Below are 22547 nucleotides of genomic sequence, written 5' to 3'. Positions count from 1 at the left end.
TGCATGTTTAGCACCATATATATATGGACATAGCATAGGAATTAAAAGCAGGACTCTGGAGATATACTGTCCATAAAGGAGGCCACATGTCGCTATCACTATAGAACCCTGAGAAGTGGCCAAGTCAAATTGAGATGTACCATAAGTGTAAGATATTCACTCAATTGAAACGCTTATTACAATATTTTTTAAAAGAGAATATGAATTATCTCATGAACAATTTTTGTAAAATTACATGTTAAAATCATGACATTTTGGATCACTTGAGTTAAAATATGTTACTAAAATTTGATTTCACTTGTTTCTTTTGACTTTTTAAAATGTAGTTACTGGAAAATTTTCAGTGACACATGTGGTTCTCATTATATTTCTCTTGTATAGTGCCTCTCTGGAATGTGCCACCTGGCTTCACATCCTACTGCCACCACATGCAGACTGTGTGTTCTCGGGAAAATTAACTCATTGTATTTTCTGTGAAGTGGGAATAATAATATTTCTTGCTGATTTGACTGCTTCTTGGTCTGAATGGAAATGAGCTGTCCCCAGAAAGCAGCCTGACCTTGGATGATGCAGCATTCTTCAGCCAAGGGAATCCCCAAAGACTGAATAACTGAGAAATGAGTCACACCCAGCAGTTATAGAAATGAGTCCTGCACCAGGGCATCTATAATAACTTATGTTGTACAATGCTAGGAATTTTTTAAAATATGATATTTGCATGAAACCTATGCACATCCTCTTATAGACTTCATTTATTTTTTATAGTGCTGGGAATAGAACCCAGGGACTCACCGATGCTAGGCAAGTGCTTTACCACAGAGCCATATTCCCAGCTTAATGAAGGAAACTATTGGCAGAAAATTAAGAGCCAAAAATGAACCTTCAAATTTGTTAATACAGACACTTTCAGATTACACAATTTCAAATGTACTCATTGTGCCTTTCTTCCAGTGACATAATGAAAATAGGTTCATTGGTGGTCTTTTTTTGGGGAAGGGGTACCAGGGATTAAATGAAGGGAGTTGCAAATGAACTCTACCACTGAGCATTCTACACCTCCAGCCCTTTTTATTTCATTTTGAGATAAGATCTACTAATTTTACTCAGGCCAGCCTTGAACCTGTGATCCTCCTGCCTCAGCCTCCCAAGTAGCTGAGATTAAAGATATAGAACCCTGTCACTAGTAAGTATCCTTTAGTAAGCAGGTATTCCATTTTGTTTTCTTTCTGTGGATGTTTAAAGACTAAAATTTGTTTTTAATTCTGAATGAACCTAAATGTTTCTTTTAAAGCACAACTTCAGTACATTGCTTAAACTACAGGAGTTTTGATTTGGAATTAGGCTTAATTATGTTACGCAAATCTTTAGTTAGAAAAATGATCACCAATATGAACTAATTTATAGTTATTATTGATATTAATGTTTCTGGAGGACTGCATACTTAGTGTCTTAGTCTGGTTTCTGTTGTGGTAACAAAATACTTGAGGTTGGGTAATTGATAACCATGCCTGGATATTTACATTATTTGGATCTTCTGTTATTCTTGATAAATAATTAGACAAAAAGTAAAGACAGCTATTTTTGTACTTGATGGAGTATATATAGGGTCAATAGAAAATATCCACATTTCTAATACCTGCTCATAGGCAGGTGAAAGGCAAATAACAATATGGTAAAATATACATTTAAATGCCCAAGGAATAGCACAGACAATTCTTCAAAATGGGTGGAAACCACAAGGGCTGAATAAATTCATGGTTCATAAGGGAAGATTCCAAACAGGAGGAACAACATAAGCAACGTCACACAAAGACATGAGGGGTCATGGAAGTTTAAACTTCATGCTCAGACTAGTCTGGCCACTGTGGAGTGTCCTGTTGGACTGGGCAGGAGGTTAAATGACAAACATGAGTAGAAGACACACTGCAATAGAATGGGAATGCTACTGCTTTAGGCTAGAAAGGCAAGATGACAACTGCGTAAAGTTATTAGAAGATTAACTTGGAAGACTCTGCCCAGCAAAAGAAACAAAAGGAAAATTAAAAAAGAAAGAAAAAAACCTCTCTAAACCCTCTGAGATCTTTGCAAAATGGTGTTGATTTATTTTACCCTATGTCATCATGTGATATCTTTCCCACTTTATCAATAATCAGGTCTTTAATGTGTGAGAAGTTCCTTAGGACAGGGCTTTGTTTCAGAATGTCATTTATTAATAATAATCAGAAAGAAATGCATTAGGAATTGCCATTTACTGTTGAGAAGGCTGAGCTACCAGATCTAGTGTAGAAAGACAAGTCATACATGAGTAAGTGATTAGAGATGTTTCTAAAGTTTCATTAAAATGTCAAAATATGACAAAAGGCATTAGGAAATGGTGGGAGATCTGTAATAATATGGAAACTGAAGAAGACAGATCTTTTAAAATGGATAAGGAAGATATAACTGAATGAGGCTGCATTGCGTGTGTGTACATTGCTTAATCTCTTGTCTTTAAAGGATGAAAACACAAACTTCTTCAAAACAAACGTTTTGCTTAATATGCTGCAAACCCACTTTCTCTTTATCCTGTAACAGTAGTCTGTGTTTTGTGTGTTTGCTATTGGTTTTCTCAGACTCAGATTAGTCCCAAAGAAGGGTGGCAAGTGTACAGCTCAGCGCAGGATCCCGATGGGCGGTGCATTTGTACAGTGGTTGCTCCAGAGCAAAATCTATGTTCCCGGGATGCCAAAAGCCGGCAACTCCGCCAGCTCCTGGAAAAGGTAGGTGTCCTCTGTCCCCTATGAATATTTTAATTAAAATCTACCATTCTTTGAAAAGGAAAATGGTGAGGAAGATCCTTCTGATTTTTGTCGTTTCAAATCAGCTTTTTCTGCTCTTTGAAAGGGTTATCTCAAGCTTCCTTCTATACTGTTCTATTTCTATAACTTTTTACCATTCCGAACCTCTCAGTCATAAGACAGGCTTTCTACCATGATGTCTTAATATCCTGTAAGTCTCTCTTTAAAGAGGGGTTAAAAAAAAAGCAGCAGGAAGTCTTATCACTGTCAGAAATTCAGCCTTAACTCTCAGGATCACACTAGACTCTTTGAGCTCATACTTTTGGATTCCATTAACAATCTTGCAAGGAAGTTAAAATAATGGAATGCAATATGCAAGCTATCTGGAGAGATAATGAATAATTCCGAGTATTTATCATCATTCTCTAAGTCATTCCTTTGAACATTAAGCTCTTCAATTTCATTCAATACCATTCTCTCCATAATTTACTTAAACCGGATCCATGGATCCATAACAATCAAATGCAGAATGCCCTTGATTTATTCTCTTTTACAGATAAAAGTCAGCTCATGAAAGGTTATTTATGTTTAGTTAGGGAGAGAAAAACCCAATGAATGGTTCTTTCAATTATCTCCATTCAGACTTTCACTGTGCTGGTCTCTGAATATAGTAGGACAGCTGGGGTGGTCAGAATGAGGCAGGGATGACAACATGTTTGAATTTCAAATATCATCAGGGATACTAAGATAGATTAGGTAATATGTGTTTTAGAGGATATCACGCTCACCAATTGACTGCAATATCATTTCCATGGTCTTGCACACATTTATGGCATTGAATAGGAACTGTTTTGACATAAAATTAAGAGAAGCTGGGGGGAAAACACATCTAGCTTGTTAGTGTACAAATAAGGCTTCATTACTGCAAGGCAAGGTACAGTAACTTTCTTCCACCAGCCAAACAGTGATGATGAGCTAGCTCTGTGTACATCATTTCAAACTCTACCAATGTTCTAAGATTTTAAGAAGACTTTTTTCATGTTTTTCACACAAAGCCTGGTTTGTTTCACCTTCCCTTGAATTTGAAGCTAACATCACCTATTGACTCTGTCCTCTCAAGCCTCCTTTATGGACAAGATCCCATTCTCACTGCTCCTTCAGTATCTGTCCCTAGACAAGAACATGTCATTTTTGTTGAAATTAATACCTAGCGAATGTGCCTCTTACTGGTTAGAAGTCATGACAAATAAATTATGATTATTTGGGGATATCGTTTTTCAATCTTGATTTTCTTTTTCCTATGAAAAAAATTGAGTATTATATTTCATTTTGCTTGGGTAGCCAGAAAATAATGTTAGAAAATGATTTCATCTCAAATCTAACTTTGGTTTGTTTTTTTATTAAATTAAACTTCCACTCAAATTACTGACAGTTTATCCCAATCTTTTCTTCTACACAGATTTTTTTTTTTCCTTTCAAGCAAGCCCCCTCTCAATACTGGGGATCAAAACCATGGGTTCTACATGTAGTCACACATCTAGCCCTTTTTATTTTTTGAGACAGGATCTTACCTAACAGGATCTTACCAAACTGGCCTCAGGCTCTCAATCTTCCTATCTCAGCCTTCTGAGTCACTGAGGTTACATACATGCACTGTAGTGTGTGGCAGAAATATCTTCTTTCTACATCAGCTATGCTGAGAAAGTTATGGTCCCTGAGAGAATGTTTCTCAGCATCTTATGTATTACTATCATTCACTACAGCACTGCATGTACATAGTCACACATAGACTCAAACATTTCTTCAAAAATCCATTGAAAACTTTCAAATAAAGTATGAATGTCAGAAAGTGAATAATTCTCTCTACAGGTCCAAAGTGAAATGTATTTCAGAGATATGACAGAATTAGAAATTAGTGAAGGATGAATAAGGCAAGAGAGCAGGAGTGGGAGTTTGGTTGAAAACAGTCATGAAAATTAATGTAAACCACGTCATCTAATAAGTAGTCCATCTGAAAGTTTTAAAGAAATTCTAGAAGATCATTCCTTCACTCATCAATAACTTAATGATACTCATGTCTTCATTTTATCAATACCTTAATGACAGAAATTAAACAAAATTGATTGACAAAAATCAAAGTCACCATAAGCTAGATTGATTGAATTTACCATAAGGTAAGTTTTTTTTTTTTTTTTTTTTTTTGCCAAAAGAGGAGCAGTTAATTACCTGCACTATCCTACAATCGCCTGCAGAAGGGAAAGAGCACTTGTTCGCTGCCATGATCCAAAGATGTCTGAAAAGAATATTATTTTTCAGACTGAGCCAGTCCTTTGCTGAACTCTCTTTTTCATTTATGGCCAAGAGCATGACCTTTAAGGAGCCTGTTCAACCATTAACCAACAAGATGGATTTAGTCAACAAAAGGGAATTTTAGTTAACAGATTAATGTTAATAGTAATAGTTACCATTATTTTTATGTTTTAGACTATACTTTGATCTACTTCATTTACTTCTTACAGAAGAGGTAATTATTTTTCAAGTTTATAAAAAAGGAAACTTGTGCTTTTTGAGGTTAAACACTCAACCAGGAAACCGTGGTTTTTTGTTTGTTTGTTTTTTGATCCGTTTCATTTTCTTAGCAGCACCCAGAATGCTGCTGGTGTTCTACATACTTATTTAAGTGATGCCCTGTCAAGCAACATGTATATTTCTGAATATTAATTTCATGATATTTCAGTTCTTAATATGCCAGGACCAAAATTGTTCACTTAAAAAATATTCGTTAGTGATGAATTTTCTCTGTGAAGTTGAAGATGTCTGTAAAGTTAAGATGTCTTGCTTGTATTTCCAAAAGTGTGAATTTTGGAATAGGATGTTGGCAACATCCTCACCAATAAAATCACTGAATATTACACTTCACCTTGAAGATTTCCAAAACATGATTTAACAATAAAGTTTCTGTGAAGTTCCACAATCAAAAGACTTGTTATTCTTAACTTAAGGCTTTCCAAATATATTGATCCACAGAGTATTTTTTTTTTCAAGTGGCCTCGGTGCTAATTATGAATTAGTGTAAAAATGTTAGTTAATTTGCATTTAAGTTCAGAAAAGCTTCAGATATCTTATTTATACAAAGAATCAAGATAAAGATTTCAAAAGAATTATCTGTGAAAGGCTCAATGGGTTTGCCAAACTTTATATAGAAGGTGTAAGTATAGAGACATGTACAGAAAGTTAATACAAAACAACTTCAGAGACTAGCAAATGAAAAGGAAACCCAGCAAACCAGTCTCCTTTCTACAAGTGGACCAATGGGAATCTAGTGTCCTGTGTCATCAGAAAATTAATGCTCAGTGGGTCTTCATAACCAGTAGGAAACTAATCCTGGATACAGCCCACAGGCAAAGGTAAAGGCAACCAAATATTGTCCAACTAGACAGTTCCATCTCTAACCTCTGTCCCAAATGTAGCTCTTATACATGATTGTGCACTACCAAAAGTTACAATCAAGTTTCAATAAAAACTCTCTCCATGCATTTTCTCACAACACAAATTAAATTGAAAATTAACTTGATAAGGTGAGCTTGAGGTAAAATAAAAGACAGGCTATTTGAACCGTATTCAGGAAACCTTCGCTGTCCATCATTTTCTAATTGCATGTACTCTGCCTAAGTATACAGAATTCTTAGGAGGATGTGAGCTATACTAATGATGGGTATCTTCACAGACAAATGTCGTATTTAAATGGGTAGTCGGTTTCCTTACCACAAATGGCTTTCCTTTATTCATGCTTAACCATAAATGAAGTTAGAAAATTACTTTAAAAGCACTACATTTATCCATGATGGGGTTGCCATGCTTTCACTGTTGTCTCAGTAATTTTGTGCTGCACTAAAAGAAAAAAAAAAATGAAGCTTTCTGAATATAAGAATTATAGTGAATGAAGAGTGATTTTGTAGTTTAAGGTACTGCTGCAGCCTAACCAGTGGTGGGATCCGGGGGACTGGGGGGCTCTCCTTAAAATATGAAGATCCTAATTACCCTTTATTACCATGGAAAACCCAAATTAATTTTGCTCAATAGATATTTATTGAGCACTTTTATTCTGTCTCTGGTTTTGTGAAACATCTTGGAAGTAAAAGATATGGGTAAAACACAGCTTCTAACCTCAGGGGATCATGGAGCAAGAGCCACTTTCTTGGCTGGGTCCCAGACTCACATTACACAGTTTTAATATAAGCCAGACTGTGATATGTCCTGAAGAGACAGGATTCATATAGGGCAAGACCATGAATCAAGACAGCAGAAGAGAGAGAGAAGGTAAATTGACTTGTCTGACATAGAAAAGTGGAAAAAAAACAGACAGGGCAAGGCACAGAGTTCACTGCTTTTCCTGACCATAGTGGTTGTAAGGAAATGGATCAACCAGGGGCTTTTTACAGCAGGCTGGTGCACTGAGTTTTGCAACTATACCTAATGGCAAAAATATGTCTCTGAACAAATCACTCACTTGAAATTCACATATTTTTTTTAAAAAATCACATTTTACTGATTAAATAATGCATATTCATTAAAAAATAAATGAATCCACATACAAATATATGAAACAAAGTAAAAATTGCTTAAAATCCTATCTCTTTTTTTGTGCCCATAATTTCATATGTTCATTTTTGCAAATAAAATCTATAATTCTATGGCAAAGGACTTATATCTGTATTATGTACATATATGTGTAACCCAGAGATCTTTCTCTGTATTTTTTGTCTTTCCTTTCCCCAAATAATTAATATTAATAACCTAACATATATTCTTCTAATCCTTCTATATGTTTCTTCATGTTTTTTTTTTCCTTATATAGCCTATTTTCTTTTATAATTGTATTCGATTTAGAATAAATGGATCAAATTATGTGAAGATCTGTACCTTTGCTTTTCTCATGGAAATGCCTCTGGGATGAGTAATAAGCAGTGCTTCTCAAGCTCTAAGGATGCACTTGGGAATTTTGAGAAAATGCAGATTCTAACTCAGTAGCTCTAGGATAGGCCTCAAGGTTCTGCATATAGGTCGAGCTCCCAGGTGATGCCAAAGTTGTAGTTCTGAAGATGATGCTCGGAGTAAGACGTGTGTGGAGACCTACTGTATTCTTTATGATATAGCTCATCCATTTTCTATTTCTCAACTCACTTTACAGCTCCCTACGATTTGAAGCTTTTCCTTTGTTTTGAGGTTTTTGTTGCTACTAAAATTAGGGCAGCCTTTCTCCCTCCTCACTTCTGCATGCTTTGTGGGTCACCTATTTCTACTTCTCTAGAACCCGGAACTCCTTGAACCTGAGATGGTGCCCTCAGATTATCATGCATTTACTACTTGTCCACCAAGCAATTGATGTCTTTGCTATTTTCCAGGTCCCTTAAGCAGTATGCTAACCAATTTAGAAGGTGTCCAGGACTGCTACCAATTGTCTGGTCAATTCAGTCTCACTCCTGGGAGTACTTCAGATCCATCAGAAGTAACTGTACTGGAATGATTGCATTTTAGGTCTATTAGAAACTTGAGTACCATCCATAATTGCTAAGCATCTCTGATATTTAAGAAGTCAGAATTAATACAGAAACACCTTTTATTTATTTATTTATTTATTTATTTATTTATTTATTTATTTATCTAGGTACTGGGGATTGAACCCAGGGGCACTTAACCACTGAGCCAAATCCTCAGTTCTTTTTATTTTTATTTATTTATTTTTTTATTTTAAGACAGGATCTTAAAGCTAGGTGGCTTAGGGCCTAAGTTGCTGAGGCTGGCTTGTAACTTGTGATCCTCTTGCTTTAGCCTCCCAAGTCACTGGGATTAAAATCATGTGCCACTGCATCTAGCCAGAAACAACTTATTTTCCATATATTAGGTTGGGCTGTTTAAAGCTTATAAAAACCACAATTCAATTTTAAAATTTATTTTCTAATATATTAAATACTTATTTATATTCAGTCATTTCTAATGCAAAAATATGCATTTCTTTTACATACTTTCTAGTTATAATTTTCTCTTACTGGATTCTTTGAATGTTTTTTTCATGGAGGATGGTCTTTCTGAAAATTTGACATGTGGAAACACCATTATGAACTTGACACTTCCAGTTCTTTAGGTTAATGCTGTTTGGGGTAGTTGGGTAGTGACTGCATATACTTACAGACAGACAATAATGTACACCAATATTTTTGTTCAACAGGTTCAGAATATGTCCCAGTCTATTGAAGTCTTAAACTTGAGAACTCAGAGAGATTTCCAATATGTTTTAAAAATGGAAACCCAAATGAAAGGCCTGAAGGCCAAGTTTCGGCAGATTGAAGATGATCGGAAGACACTAATGACCAAGCATTTTCAAGTAGGTTTGACTTCTGCAGTCTTGTCAATCCAAAGGAGACACTGAGTGCCATAGACAGCCAGCATGGCACTCAGCTAGAAATAATTGTGTGTTGGGCCACAGGTGCAAGGTTAAAGATTTACTGGGGACGTCAATCATCTCTTCACTAAAACTGACCATTAGCTGGTATAAATAAAAGCCTCATTCTTCTTGAGCTAGGGGGAGTTTCTGGGTAGATTTACAGGCACTTCAATAGCTAAGGTAAGGGGAAAGTCTAAGGAAAAATCAATAAATTATCAGAATTTTTCTGATGATTTTAATGCCTTGCTAATATGAGGAGAAATATAAAGGAGATAAATTATAAAACCATTCATTCAAACCAGCATATTAAAAGAGAATTGTTTTATACAAAGTCTTTTTATTATTATTATTTTTTTTTTAGATTTTAACTGGCCATTACCTAGGAACACTGAAAAGAGAAAAGGAGTGTTTTAAGCATTAAATTAAAAAACAAAGTGGATCTGATAAAGCCATTTGAGCCTATATTAAAAATAAGTAATCTACCTTATGAAAGCATAGCATAAAAGTTTATACAACACATTGTGGTTGCCCAGGTAACAGCTTTAATTTTTCTTACACATTAGAAAGTGATATTCACTGACAATGCTAGGAGGGTAGAACTGAGTTCCAGCACCTGGTCAAAGAAAGAACAGTGGGGAACTAGCCAGGGACATACAACAGGGTCCCTGCAGAGCACATTTTCATGTGGCAGAAACTCATGATCTGGAATTTCCTCCTGAGATTTTATAAGGAAAGGTGTAGATGACACAAGTTTTACACTGAGCCAATTTTAAGTCACAACAGACAGAAAGGAGGGCAAGCAAATTGAGGTTACTGACAGTTGAAACTAAAGTGAAGAACTGTGGGATTTGCTTTGAAGAAATAAGCAAACTCAGAAGATTAAAAACTTAGAACAAGTTCAAACAAGACCTAGGGGATAAAATAAATTTAAAGATTATAAGAAATAAAAGTGTGAACTGGATGAATAGAGAATTTATGAGAACTGGTCAATAGAAGAATATAAGCCTAAGCAGCAAAAGAATAAAATTTAACCCTAATTTATTGATCACACACACTGTGTAAGGTAGTGCTGGATTCTGTGTTGGATGTGTAATCCATGGTCCCTCTTCAACCAAAGATAGCTGAGAGTCAAGTGAAACTGATGGTTAACAGAGCCATAAGCATCACTTTAGAGCACAAGGGAAAAGTGGATGATTTTGTTTAGAGAAGATCTGGAGAAGAGTTATAAGATTTGGCAGTATTCAAGAAAGCAGTTGCAGAAGTGACACTACCCCTACCCCAAGACAAAAAAAAAATCTTAAATTATAAAGGGAATCAAGAAGATCAAATGATTTACAATTTCAACTTTTGACGCTCAGAGTTAGGATATACATAGTAGAACAATAATGGGAATCCAAAGGTGAGGTCATTAACAAAGTAGGAAATGGTAAGCTGGTGTTTCAGGTGCAGAGGGCACAGTTCCAGAAAGGAGCAGCACACAGAAGAGGAGGAGCTCAGGTTGTCTGGCACAGATGGAGATGCAGTGAGAATTCTGTGAATCCAAGGGACAATTTAAGGTATCTGGGTTGACAAAACTGGGGATGCGTGAGAAAGCATATTATACCTTTGGCGAGAAGACTGGTAACAAAGGAGCAAAGCTGAGGGAAATTCATAGAAATAATTTTCTTAGTATATAATTTACCTAGCAGCAACCAGGCTGCCAATAGAAATACTTAATTTTCAGGAGCATCAAGTGATATAATGACTTGTATTTTTTTGTTTGTATAAACCACACATATGCTGAAATTAAATTTCAAAAACCCAATAGCAGTATTAATAACAGCAATACTTGTTTTTCTGAACAATCATACAATTCAAGACACAGTTGAGAGCATGTTAAATATATTAATTAATTTAGTCCTCACAATAATCCTGAAAAGTAATCACTATTTTTTGTTCCCATCTGGTTATACTGTATAAAGAAGTTGAGTAATTTTTTCAGGGTCATCTATCAGAATAAAGATTTGAACTGACAAAGTCCAGGTTCATGGCTCTTACTGCTAATAGTACAGTACCTCTTCAAGTAAACTTAAGCTGTCTAAATTGAAAATCACAATAATAATTAAGTGTTCAACATGCTTGTTGAATTTATTCAGGAAGTCCCACTGTGAGTCAGATTTTGCCTTAGGTGTTGAGGTACCATATTTAAGAAGAAGAAATGAATGGTCCAAAATCAAGATTAACTTTAAAAAATACCTTTTAAAAAAAAACCCTTCTCTGATGCACCACTTTCATCTTATCAAAACTCCTAGGTTGATTTTTCCTTCTATGGTCTTCTGGATGAAAAGCTTGAGCTGGCCATCAAACATGACATTATCATTCCTATAGGACAAGATTGTTGTTTGGCAAGATATTCTGTTACTGTGAGAGCAACATATTAGAAAGTGAAATTTGAGATAGGATTAGCAAACATAGATCAGGGGTACTATAATTTAATCTTTTACATATTTGATATGTGCATTGGTTGGACACTCTACTGCTTTCTGATAAATTTCCAGAGTTTCAAAGTTGATTGCCAAAACCTAATTATAAAGTTTTGAAAATATAAAAATACTTATTTAATTCAGGGGGGAATAAAAGCTACCAAAATTTTAACATTGAATTGCTCTCTTTTAAATATGCCCATAGTAAGATGTAAAAACTGATTGTAATAGTTTTTATAATATGCAGCAAATAGTACCAACAGAACTCTTATCATTAAAAGCCTAATGAAACAATTGTATCTCCCTTTAGGGTTGCCACAAAATGTTTGAACTAATAAGTTTATTTCAAAATGATCCACTAAAATGAGAAAAGCCATGATTCTGCTTCTTGACTGTAATATTTATGCATTTTTCTCATTACTAAGATTCTCTACCCTCCCACTTAGCACGTACATGTACACAAATCAAAAATTTCTGAATTTATAGAACAAGTAGAAATTTCTACACAAGAAACACAAGCCCATAAATCAGGGAAGCAATGGGAGCTCCTGCTATTTCAATGCACTTATAATAGTGACATTTCTAAATTATTTTAAAATACAATTTTCAGCTTCTTAGTATACAATATGATTTCTGACAGTCCCTATGTATTATTTTCAAACAATCATGAATGGGACCTCTTTTTACAAATTATATCATCTGCAATAAATTCACAATTGAATTAAACTCCTGAAATATTTTTGTTGACTACTACCATCAAGTTAAAGGGAAAAAGTTAAGGTGGCACATCTAGAAATTTCAGGTGAAATTACTGACCTGTGATGCCTAGGCATAAGGGACACTGCTTTGACAATATACTTCTTGTTCTCTTGTTAAAAACCAATGCTTAAAACTGGTTCTGATGGCATCCACTTGTAGTCCCAGCTATTCCAGAGGCTGAAGTGGGGGTGGGAAGGGGAGTGCTGAAGTCCATGAGTTTGAGACCAGCCTGGGCAACACAGTAAGACCCTGCCTCCACAAAGATAAATGAAAAACCTCAACTTAAGTTTTAAACAACTTACTGGGCTTGTTGGCACATGCCTATAATCCCAGCTACCTTGGGAGGCTGATGCAGGAGAACTGCAAATTTGATGACAATCTCAACAACTTAGTAAGTCCCCAAAATAAAAAAATAGGGCTGGGGATATAACTCAGGGGTAGATGCAGATATGGTATGTGTTTGTGAAAGAGAGAAAGATTCTAACAGCTCTGAAACTTCCTTTTCTGTTACATAAATTATGTACCATGGTCCCTTAAAGAGTTAATGACTTCATGGGTAGGCAATTCTACCTTACATGAAGACCTCTAAATTATCTATGCTAAGACAAATGGAGTCAGAGAATAGGCAATAATTCAAAATGGTAAATAGCAACCTACATTTCTTTGAGCTTTGGGAAGCTTTGCATGATTTATTATACTTGCTGAACTTACCTTCCTAATGAAGTCGTACTAAGATGGATATTAAAATGAGCTAGGGATACCTGAGAACAATGAAAGGATGAACAAATAAATAAGTCATGATTAGAAAAAAATCTAAGTGTGAGGAAAAAGTTGATCCTGAATCCAAAATTTCCTGCTGTCTTCCTACATCATGGATACTAAGTAGGTAGATAATTAATCTTAAATAAGTTTAGTATTAAGATATTTGACTGATAATTTCCTTCAAACTTCATGCATAATTAGAGAATGGATCCTGTTCCTATTTGTTAATCAGATGATGCATTGTTACTTTATAAAATGCTACCAGAGAGCGAGATAACACAAAAACCCATAATTGCTACCTTAGGAAGTTATTTTTTTTCTAATTATGATAAGTATCAATTTGTTTTGTAGAAGAGCATGTAGCCATTTAAAGAGCAGTTGTTGTATGAGAAATGCAAGATAAGTGGATTTATTACTAATGATCATGGAGCCAATTAGATTTTCAGAAAATACCTAGTTTCAAGCAGAAATCATTAAGGAATTTTGAAGCTGTTTTAATAATCTCCTTTATGTTTCATAATAAAAAGACTGGAGCTGCTTGATCTGCTTTAAACAATTCTCAGGAACAATTGCTGCTTCCCACAGGAGTTGAAAGAGAAGATGGATGAGCTTTTGCCCTTGATTCCCGTGCTGGAGCAGTACAAAACAGATGCCAAGCTGATCACTCAGTTCAAGGAGGAAATTCGGAATCTGTCTGCCGTCCTCACGGGGATTCAGGAAGAAATCGGTGCCTATGACTATGAGGAACTACATCAGAGGGTGCTCAACTTGGAAACCAGACTTCGTGACTGCATGAAAAAGCTGAGTGAGTGTTATACTTGGATTTTTCTAAGTTTTATTTTTTAAGTAGTTTTAAAACACTTCTTCTTTATGTTTTTCAGATAATCATAGAATTACCTAATTGTAGGAAAACCAGAGACTGCTTTTAGGTGTCCCTTAATGCCTTTAGCATTCCCAAGTACTCAGGTCTTCTGATTTTAGGGCACCGTGTTGCCATTTGTGGCTTGAAATAATTAGTCTGGCAAATGCAGTCAACTCCATTGAATACACTAGTGGAGATAAGTTTTCTTTTATTTTAAAAATATAATGGTCAATCATTACTTGGCTAGAGGGAGGGGAAGAATTTCTGGTAGTGGAGAAATTATAGATTGGCAAGAAGGAAAGTGCTCTGGAAATAAGTATGAAACAGAAAAAAAAAAAAATGAAACAATTCCTCCACTAGGCAGAATTACCCACTACTGCTCTGATCTAATAAAAATAAATAAATAAATAAAAAGGAAGCACCTACTTCCATAGATAGTACCACTCCTCAAGGATCAAGCATGCGGCATGGGTTACGGACTCTCATTCTTGCCTCTTAAAATGTATGGTTCTGTCTGCTCTGGGTTTACAATTTCTCCCTTGCATTCATGAGGTAGTTGTTTAATTGAATTCATCATGGGACAAATCTGGGACTTGAATGCAAAATTAACACGTGGTCATGAATTGCGTGGGAGGGGTTGTGAGTCCATTTAGAATTAGGGTTTAGGTGTTGATTTGATGTGACATGACAGGGAGGGTAACTCAGTAACCAGTGTGCTCTCAATAACCAGTGTTTCTAGACTAGAACTAAGTGGGGAAGAGAAGGAAAACACTTAAAAAAATTACTTTCTGGTAAAAAAGACTTCAGTGAATAAATATTTAAAATAAAAGTTGCATGATTTATAAAAACACTTTGAGGATAATTTTGCAAAGTGCTTTGAATGATGAAAAAAAAGAGGTAAAATACAAAATGTAGCATTCAGTTATCACAGTCTCAAAAAAATGTAGGGAATCTCCACATCGAAGGCCACACATTAGTCATCCCAGGATTTCTAAGAAAATCCAACAAAACTAATCAAAGAAAATAAGGTAAACCTGAAGTACAGCCCATGCACAGGAATCCTCAGCCCTTCGTTTCCCATTGGCCCATGTCCAGTTTTACATCTATTGCTGCCAAAAGCCAACTGCAATGATTTCATGGCTCTGGTTCTTGCTCTCACTAATCCATTGTCCACACTCTTGATAAAAGGATTTTCTGAAGTACAAATGTGAAATTATTTTGCTCTGCTAAAAACCTCCCATGGATTCCTTGTTTCTGGTACACAGTCCATGGCTTTTGAAGCCCCTCCAGTATGGTCCTCCTTCCTTTTCTAGATTTAGGTTTGGCCACTTATCCCCTAGCACACTGTATCCTGGTCACATGGCCCTTATACTCTGTGCGTTCCTGCTCCCAAAGACCTCTTTCCCCTATAAGCCTTTCTCTGTCACTCCCATCTGTGACAAACTCCTATTTATTTCTTCAGGTTTGAATGTATCATGTTGCAGAATCTGTCATTGTCTTCCCATCTGTCCATGCTAGGTACTCCCAGACCCTTATATTTCAAAAAAAATTATGCTCTCCTTAAAAAAAATTAATTTGTTTTTTTTTAGATACATATGACAATAGAGTGTATTTTGACATATTATACATACATCTAATTAGAATGTTAAAGTTGTGTTTTCTAAGTTTTATTATTATCACATGTGTAATTAATGTTCTGGTAGACTTTTGTTCTGTGAGAACACCAACAATGTATATCATATTCACTCTGCATGTATGTTCCAATGCCTAGAAAATTTCCTGGCAAAGAAAAATTAATAAATATCTGCTGAATAAATTAGTTCTTTAAGACATCATAGGAATCATTCCTAAATTTTTATACAGATTTTTAGCTATTTCAAGTGGCAAAGAATAATTTAGTTAACTTGTTAATTTAAGAAAAGTTTCCTTTTAACCATGATAGTTAAATCAAAATAGCATAGGTGTGATTAAGACTAAACCAGAGAAAATTTATCTATTTGATGTAACTCTTAAATCTCTCTTCTATATGCTGTGGTTTTATAATTCAAATTGTAAAGTCTATGGTTAATATGCAATAGGTAAACATTGCTGATTTGATGGAACTATTAAATCTCTCTTCTATATGCTGTGGTTTTATAGTTCAAATTTTAACGTCTATGGTTAATATGCAATAGGCAAACATTGCTGACATAAAGAAACTCTACTGTTATATTCTATTCTTTTTAAATGAAGAAATAACTTGAGTCCAATGCCATAGTAGTTAGCTAGCTTATCAGATGATGTCTCCATCAAGTAAGATAAGAAAATCTCAGCCTGGCTTGGTGGCACAAGCTTGGAATCCCAATGACTCAGGAGGCTGAGGCAGGAGAATTGTAAGTTTGAGGCCAGCCTCAGCAAATTAGGGAGGCCCTAAGCAACTTAGTGAATCCCTGCATCAAAATAAAAAATAAAAAAGGGCTGGGATGTGGCTCAGTGGTTAAGTGCCCCTAGGTTCAGTCCCCAGTACAAAAAAATAAACACCTCAAACCAAGAATAACTTAGTGTCACTTTAAGAGGTTACAAAGAAGAATCCAAATACATATTTTAACAGGTAATAAAGAATCTGATTAAGGAAATTCTGCTAAGTAACAGCATCAGGGCTGGTGTCTGAGCTTTTTCTTGTTTTCAAAGAGGCCTCTTTGTTATTAAAAAAAAAAAAAAAATCAGTCCCTGAGAAGCTATTCACTCTTTTGTCCCTAGCATCTTACAATGAACCCAAGCACAGAGGCATTGCATTCTAGACCAGGCACCTGCCAAGTACAAATAGCTTTTCCTAAAGCCAAGACAGGCAACAAAATTGTGCTAGCTAATAACCCCTTGCATCCTAAATAGGTAAGTTATGTTTTTGAATAAGTAACATGGAAAATTTGGGATCTGCTCAACTTTAGAAATGAACATTACTTTTTTTTTTTGAGAGAGAGAGAGAGAATTTTAATATTTATTTTTTAGTTTTTTTTTTTGGCGGACACAACCTCTTTGTTTGTATGTGGTGCTGAGGATCGAACCCAGGCTGCATGCATGCCAGATGAGTGCGCTCCTGCTTGAGCCACATCCCCAGCTCTGAACATTACTTCTGTATGTATTCTCTCTGAATATACTGAGCTGGAAGACATCTCTATTACAGATAATCCCACACACCCCTCACTCTTTCATAACACACAATTTGTTTGTTTCTTTTTTGTTGTTGTTGGTGGTGGTACTTTATTTTATATTTCCACAATTTTTAAAAATTTAATTTGTTATTTTTAGATAAACATGGCAGTAGAGTATATTTTGATACATTTATACAAACATGGAGTATATCTCATTCTAATTATAACAATTTGTTTCTTTCAATTCACTTATAATTCTAAATGCTTAATATCCTTCAATAGTGAAAATGACATTTAAGACAAAGAAGCTTAATCTAAGTAGAGTAAAAGCCATCTGTTATTCTTACTGAACTATGATAATATTTCTATGGTGTCTCTAAGCCTTAGAATTTGTTCATACACACACACATTATTAGCTATTTATGACATATATTTATTATATATATATGTATCATCATACATCATTTTATTCATTTCCTCCATAGATGACAAGGTTTTAGACAATTGAGTAACTGAATTTATTAATATTTTTATTATTTTACTTTACAGTGCTGCAGATTAAACCCAGGGCCTACAATGATGATTTTAACTTTAAATTCTAGCAGTCAATATAATAATGCAAATATCAAGCAATAATAAAATCAGTATTCAACTTTCTCATTTAATGAGATGATTGCTGTTTGAGTTATAGATACCCTATAAAATATTGAAAATAGAGTAGTTTCTCAGCACCTGTGGGGAATTAGTTCCAGGATCCTCACATATACCCAAATCTGCAGATGCTCGAGTTCCTTATATAAAAGAGCATTGTATTTGCACGTAACCTATGCCCATCATCCCATATACTTTAAATCATCTCTAGACTACTTATAAAAACTAACAGAATGTTAATACTATGCAAACAGCTGTTATACTGAAGTTTAGGGAATAATGACAAAAAAAAAAACTCTGTTCATTTTCAGTGTAGATGGAGTTTTTTTTTTTTTCCAAGTACTTCTGATTTAAAGTTTGTTGAATATAAGGATGCAGAACCTGTAGATACAAAGGCCTGACTGTATTTCTTACATTTCTTGAAATCCTCTTGATTATCCACAGCCCAGCTACCTACTTACTTAACAGAGACACCCATACCACAGACAGAAAACCTATCTCTTTTATGCTTTTTGTCTGAAGAACTGGGTAGTTTTGTCCACCCTTCCATATTGTACCAAATAATCATTTATTGAATATCTCTGAGCAGAGAGGATCCTATCAGTTAATTACAGTGAAGAAAACATTTCCAGAGTTAGAGTCCCATAAAAATGAATAAATTCATATTTCCCATTAAAAGAGGGTATCTAACTTCAGTTAAAAGAGGGTATCTCAAGATATATATATATGTGTGTGTCTGTGTGTGTGTGTGTATATATATATATATATATATATATATATATATATATATACACATATATATATATATGCCTCTCAACACACACAGCCAATTAGCAGAGGGTAGAAATGTATTTTGAGAGAGAGAGAATAAAATTGCAACATTGAAGTATGCATATATATATGATATATATATATATGTATATACATACACATATATGAGAGAAAGATACATATGTGTGTATATATATACATAAATAATTTTTACTGTGGCATTAGATTATAATTTGATTAAAACTCGACCTAATCTTTACATTTCCTGGCAATTGATAATAGGTTGGATCCATTCATCTGTAAGAATCCTTTTAACTCCATGTCCATTATTTTATAAATGTCCAAATATCAAAAAAGGACTTGAGAGAGAGAACAAATACTAACTAACATCAGGACCATTAACAGAAAATATAGGAAAAAGTTTTTTTTTTTTTTTTTTTAAAGATATCAAGGGTTCTAAAAGGATTAAAGTACAGTTGCTATGCAGCTGAGATCTAGAGTGAGACTTTGGATAATTATAGTATCAGCAATGTAGTAACAAGAGCAAGAAGGCTCATTCATCAATGGCATCTTCACTCTTCACAGAAGCCTCTCAACCCACACAGACAATTAGCAGAGGGTAGAAATATATTGCGAGAGAGAATAAAATTGCAACATTGATGCATGCATTTCCCCTCACTTTTTCAGTAGATTTTCTTTCAAGTAAAATGTCATAGGGTCCATCACATGAATTTTAAGAGGCTAAAAAACCACACTAGCTTCCTTGCCTTCAAGGCACTGTGGGAATCACAAGTCATTGAGACCACCAGGGCACCATTTAGTTTATTTCTAACAGAGAATTAAAGGTTGGGAGAAAATAGAAATGAAAAAAAAAAAAAAAAAAAAAAGCTTCAACAGCAATGAACCCTTGTGGCCTGAGTGAGGTGCAGAAATGTTCTTTCCTAAGTGTTTAATTTCCTCCTATGAGAGACTGAATAGAACAAAGTCCCCTGTGCTTAATTAAATCATATCACATTCCTAGACATGAGGAATATAATTACATGCATGTGAGAATTTGACTGAAAAAGCATGGTTAAAGCTCTTACACACCCCCTGAGATCACCAATAGATATTTAATGTAGTTTATAATCAGACTTTTCAGCTTGCCAGTCCTCTGCCCCCCATTCCCTCTTGTTAGTTCTATTTTAGGGCAATGATTTGGTGCCATCTAGTGAAGCACTGATTGTATCTTTCTATTTAAACAACAGTTTGAGACCTCACATTTAACAGACATACCAGTAACATTAGAAACAAGGTCACAGTGAAAAACTTGGGTTACTGTGTTTGCTACACTGATGCCCAAATAGTTTTTAAAATAGGAAAACAAATTTTCTGTGTGCCAATGATCTTCTATGTACATCCAACAAATGCTTTTGGACTTTGCTAGGTGTTTGCAGATCCAAAGATGAACAGAAGACCATCTTCATCTAGTGGGGACGAGAACCTAAATAAACAGCTAGGGCAACACCAGGGGGCTGCTGCTTGACACTGTGCCAGCTGTTTTACATGTGCTTGTTCTAACCTCAGAAAGAACTCTGGTTTAGGCACTAGCATTGACAATTAAGGAAAACACATGCTCAGAAAATTTATGTTAGAAATTAGAATTTATAACTTCCAAAGACACACAGACAAATTCCTTTCCCATCAATGATGTCTTTTATGGGAAATTCTGTAGATACCTTAATAAGTTCAGTTTAATGATGGAGTCACCATCCACCCAATTGTGGCAAAGAAAAAAAAATGCCAAAAGTCATTCTTGATTCTCCCGGGTTCTCTTTCCCCTCTGCAGTCACAACCTCGTTTACGCCCTTCTCACCTGTCTCTGAAAACCATCTTATGTCTGTTTTTACACTTTCACTGCCCTGATGTGAAGCATCACTCCTCTTTTTTTCAATTGGATCACTGCAATGGCCTCCCACTAGGTTTAGCTGAAGGGAATCCCTCTTCACCACACTAAATATTTAGTGTAATCTTTCTCAAATACAAATCTAGTCAAATTACACCTGTGTTTAAAGGATTTGCTTTTAAAATTGAATCCAGATTCCTTTGCATGGTTTGTCTTGATGAAATTTGTCTGCCTGTGTCTCCGGCCCTCTCCAACTTCTCACCAGCCACTCAGCGTGGCTTCAGCCATTCCCGTGTGTCACTTCTTCAATCGTACATATTTTCATTCTCCTGAACATTGGACTTTCTCTCCATTTTCATGGAACATTTTCCCTCCTCCCTTTACCTATCTAAATTCTAATCATTTTTCCTCTTACACACACACACACACACACACACACACACACGACACCAATTCTTCTGAGGAGCTTTCACTGATTGCTCTCTAAGGTTGGTCTTCCCTGGAATGGTCTCCCAGAGACTTGTACCCCACTCTGACAAGGCACTTACCTTCTACAAGAAAAATTTTACAAAAAAATACTTTTTTTTTTTAAAGTTTTACACCCTTGTAAGCACATTGGGCACTGAGCGGTCAGGGTCTATCCTTGCTGAATCCTTGGGGACTCTAACAATCCACCTGAAACACAGTAGGCAGAAATTAATGTCTGCAAAGTGTTTAAGAGCAAATTTAATTTTTAAAATATACAGTTTGAAGTTGCTTTCAAAAAATTAGCACATGTCAACTATAAAACATCATTATACCTTTTACAAAACCAAAAAGCTTTTGGGAAAGATGATAACAAAAGCACAGCATTTTTTCACCTTTGTGTTTGCTGTCCTCTGCTCCATCCCTTATGGCAATGAGGAATTGCTTTCCAAAACTCCAGGTATTTTGCTCTATCTAGCACTTAAAGTAAGGCACACTGAAAGCAGGAATAAAAGCAAAGTCAAACTATTGTGCTTGTGTTGGAGAGGAGTGAGATTTAATTCACATGCAATAGGGGTACTTAATAAGAATATTTCTTCAAGTAAATTGAGGAGGACTTCAAACAAGTCATGTACCAAAGACAGTCCTACTAGGTCCTATTCAACCCCAAATTCTAAACTGTAGCATAGAATAGGACTTTGTCTTGTGTCCATGCACTTGATGATTTTTTTTTTAAATGAAACCCTAGTTATTTTAACCACACTTTGAGTAATTTGTAAATTTCACCATAAACTGATTAATCTTCCTTTTTAAATTTCCTAAATATTTGTAGATTACAAATAAGTTTTAAATGCTTTAAGGATATAATTTTGTATTTCCAGACGCAAACATGAATTTCCAAATTATTTGGGGTTTCATAACACAATTGTCCATTATGTTTTGATATTTAGTAAGCTTTTCCTTAAAGATATACTCTTAAGTTTTATCCCAGAAAAGATAAAAGGAAGAGGTGAGGTTGAGGCAATATTGTGAGAAATAAAGCTTGATTTTAATTTATGATTTTCTTATCCTCAGTTCCTAAAATGGAGAATCACAGATTAAATACTGTGAATGTTTTATTTTATTTTTGAGGCAATATTTTAAATAAGCAAAAGGATAAAATTGTGTTAATTTTGGAAAAAGTGAGTTAGACATATTCATATTATTCTTGATCTCATTTACCAAAAACCCACTGGAAAATCATTCTAATGCTCTGTTTATTCTTATCCTCATGTTTTTCTCAACAGTGTAGCTGGTAAGTCTAGACATACAAATAAAAATATAAATGATATAAATGGATTTTATAGTATGCTAAGATATATGGTGGAGACAAACTTATTTTAAATAGCTTTAATGGACTTTAAAAATCAAATAATACCCTTTCTTGCTGCATGAGTTCTCCAATGGTCATAAGTAGAAATACAGAAACCATTCTGTCCATAAAACATATTTATTACTCTCCTAAATTACTTATATGGGCACAGCCTTAGGATTCAAATCCTGCAGTTGTTAATCTCGGATATTTTATTTACATATTA

General features: G+C 34.9%; 1 protein-coding gene across 3 annotated transcripts in view; it reads left to right on the top strand.

The window, feature by feature from the left end:
• Positions 1-22547, top strand: part of Olfm3 (olfactomedin 3) — a 203950-nt gene that overhangs the window by 168197 nt on the left and 13206 nt on the right. Inside the window, exons 2-4 of one of the 3 annotated variants that reach the window (XM_027943146.3) lie at positions 2613-2759; positions 9007-9162; positions 13791-14010. In XM_027943146.3, the coding sequence (XP_027798947.1) occupies positions 2613-2759; positions 9007-9162; positions 13791-14010 (523 nt within the window). The remainder of the gene's footprint in view (positions 1-2612; positions 2760-9006; positions 9163-13790; positions 14011-22547) is intronic. The other 2 variants (XM_027943143.2, XM_071618762.1) reach the window with 2 other exon arrangements.

The sequence above is a fragment of the Marmota flaviventris genome, chromosome 10, assembly GCF_047511675.1.
Source record: "Marmota flaviventris isolate mMarFla1 chromosome 10, mMarFla1.hap1, whole genome shotgun sequence".
Lineage (NCBI taxonomy): Eukaryota > Metazoa > Chordata > Mammalia > Rodentia > Sciuridae > Marmota > Marmota flaviventris.
Note: the sequence above shows the minus strand (reverse complement) of the source record. Positions and strands in the feature narration are given on the sequence as shown.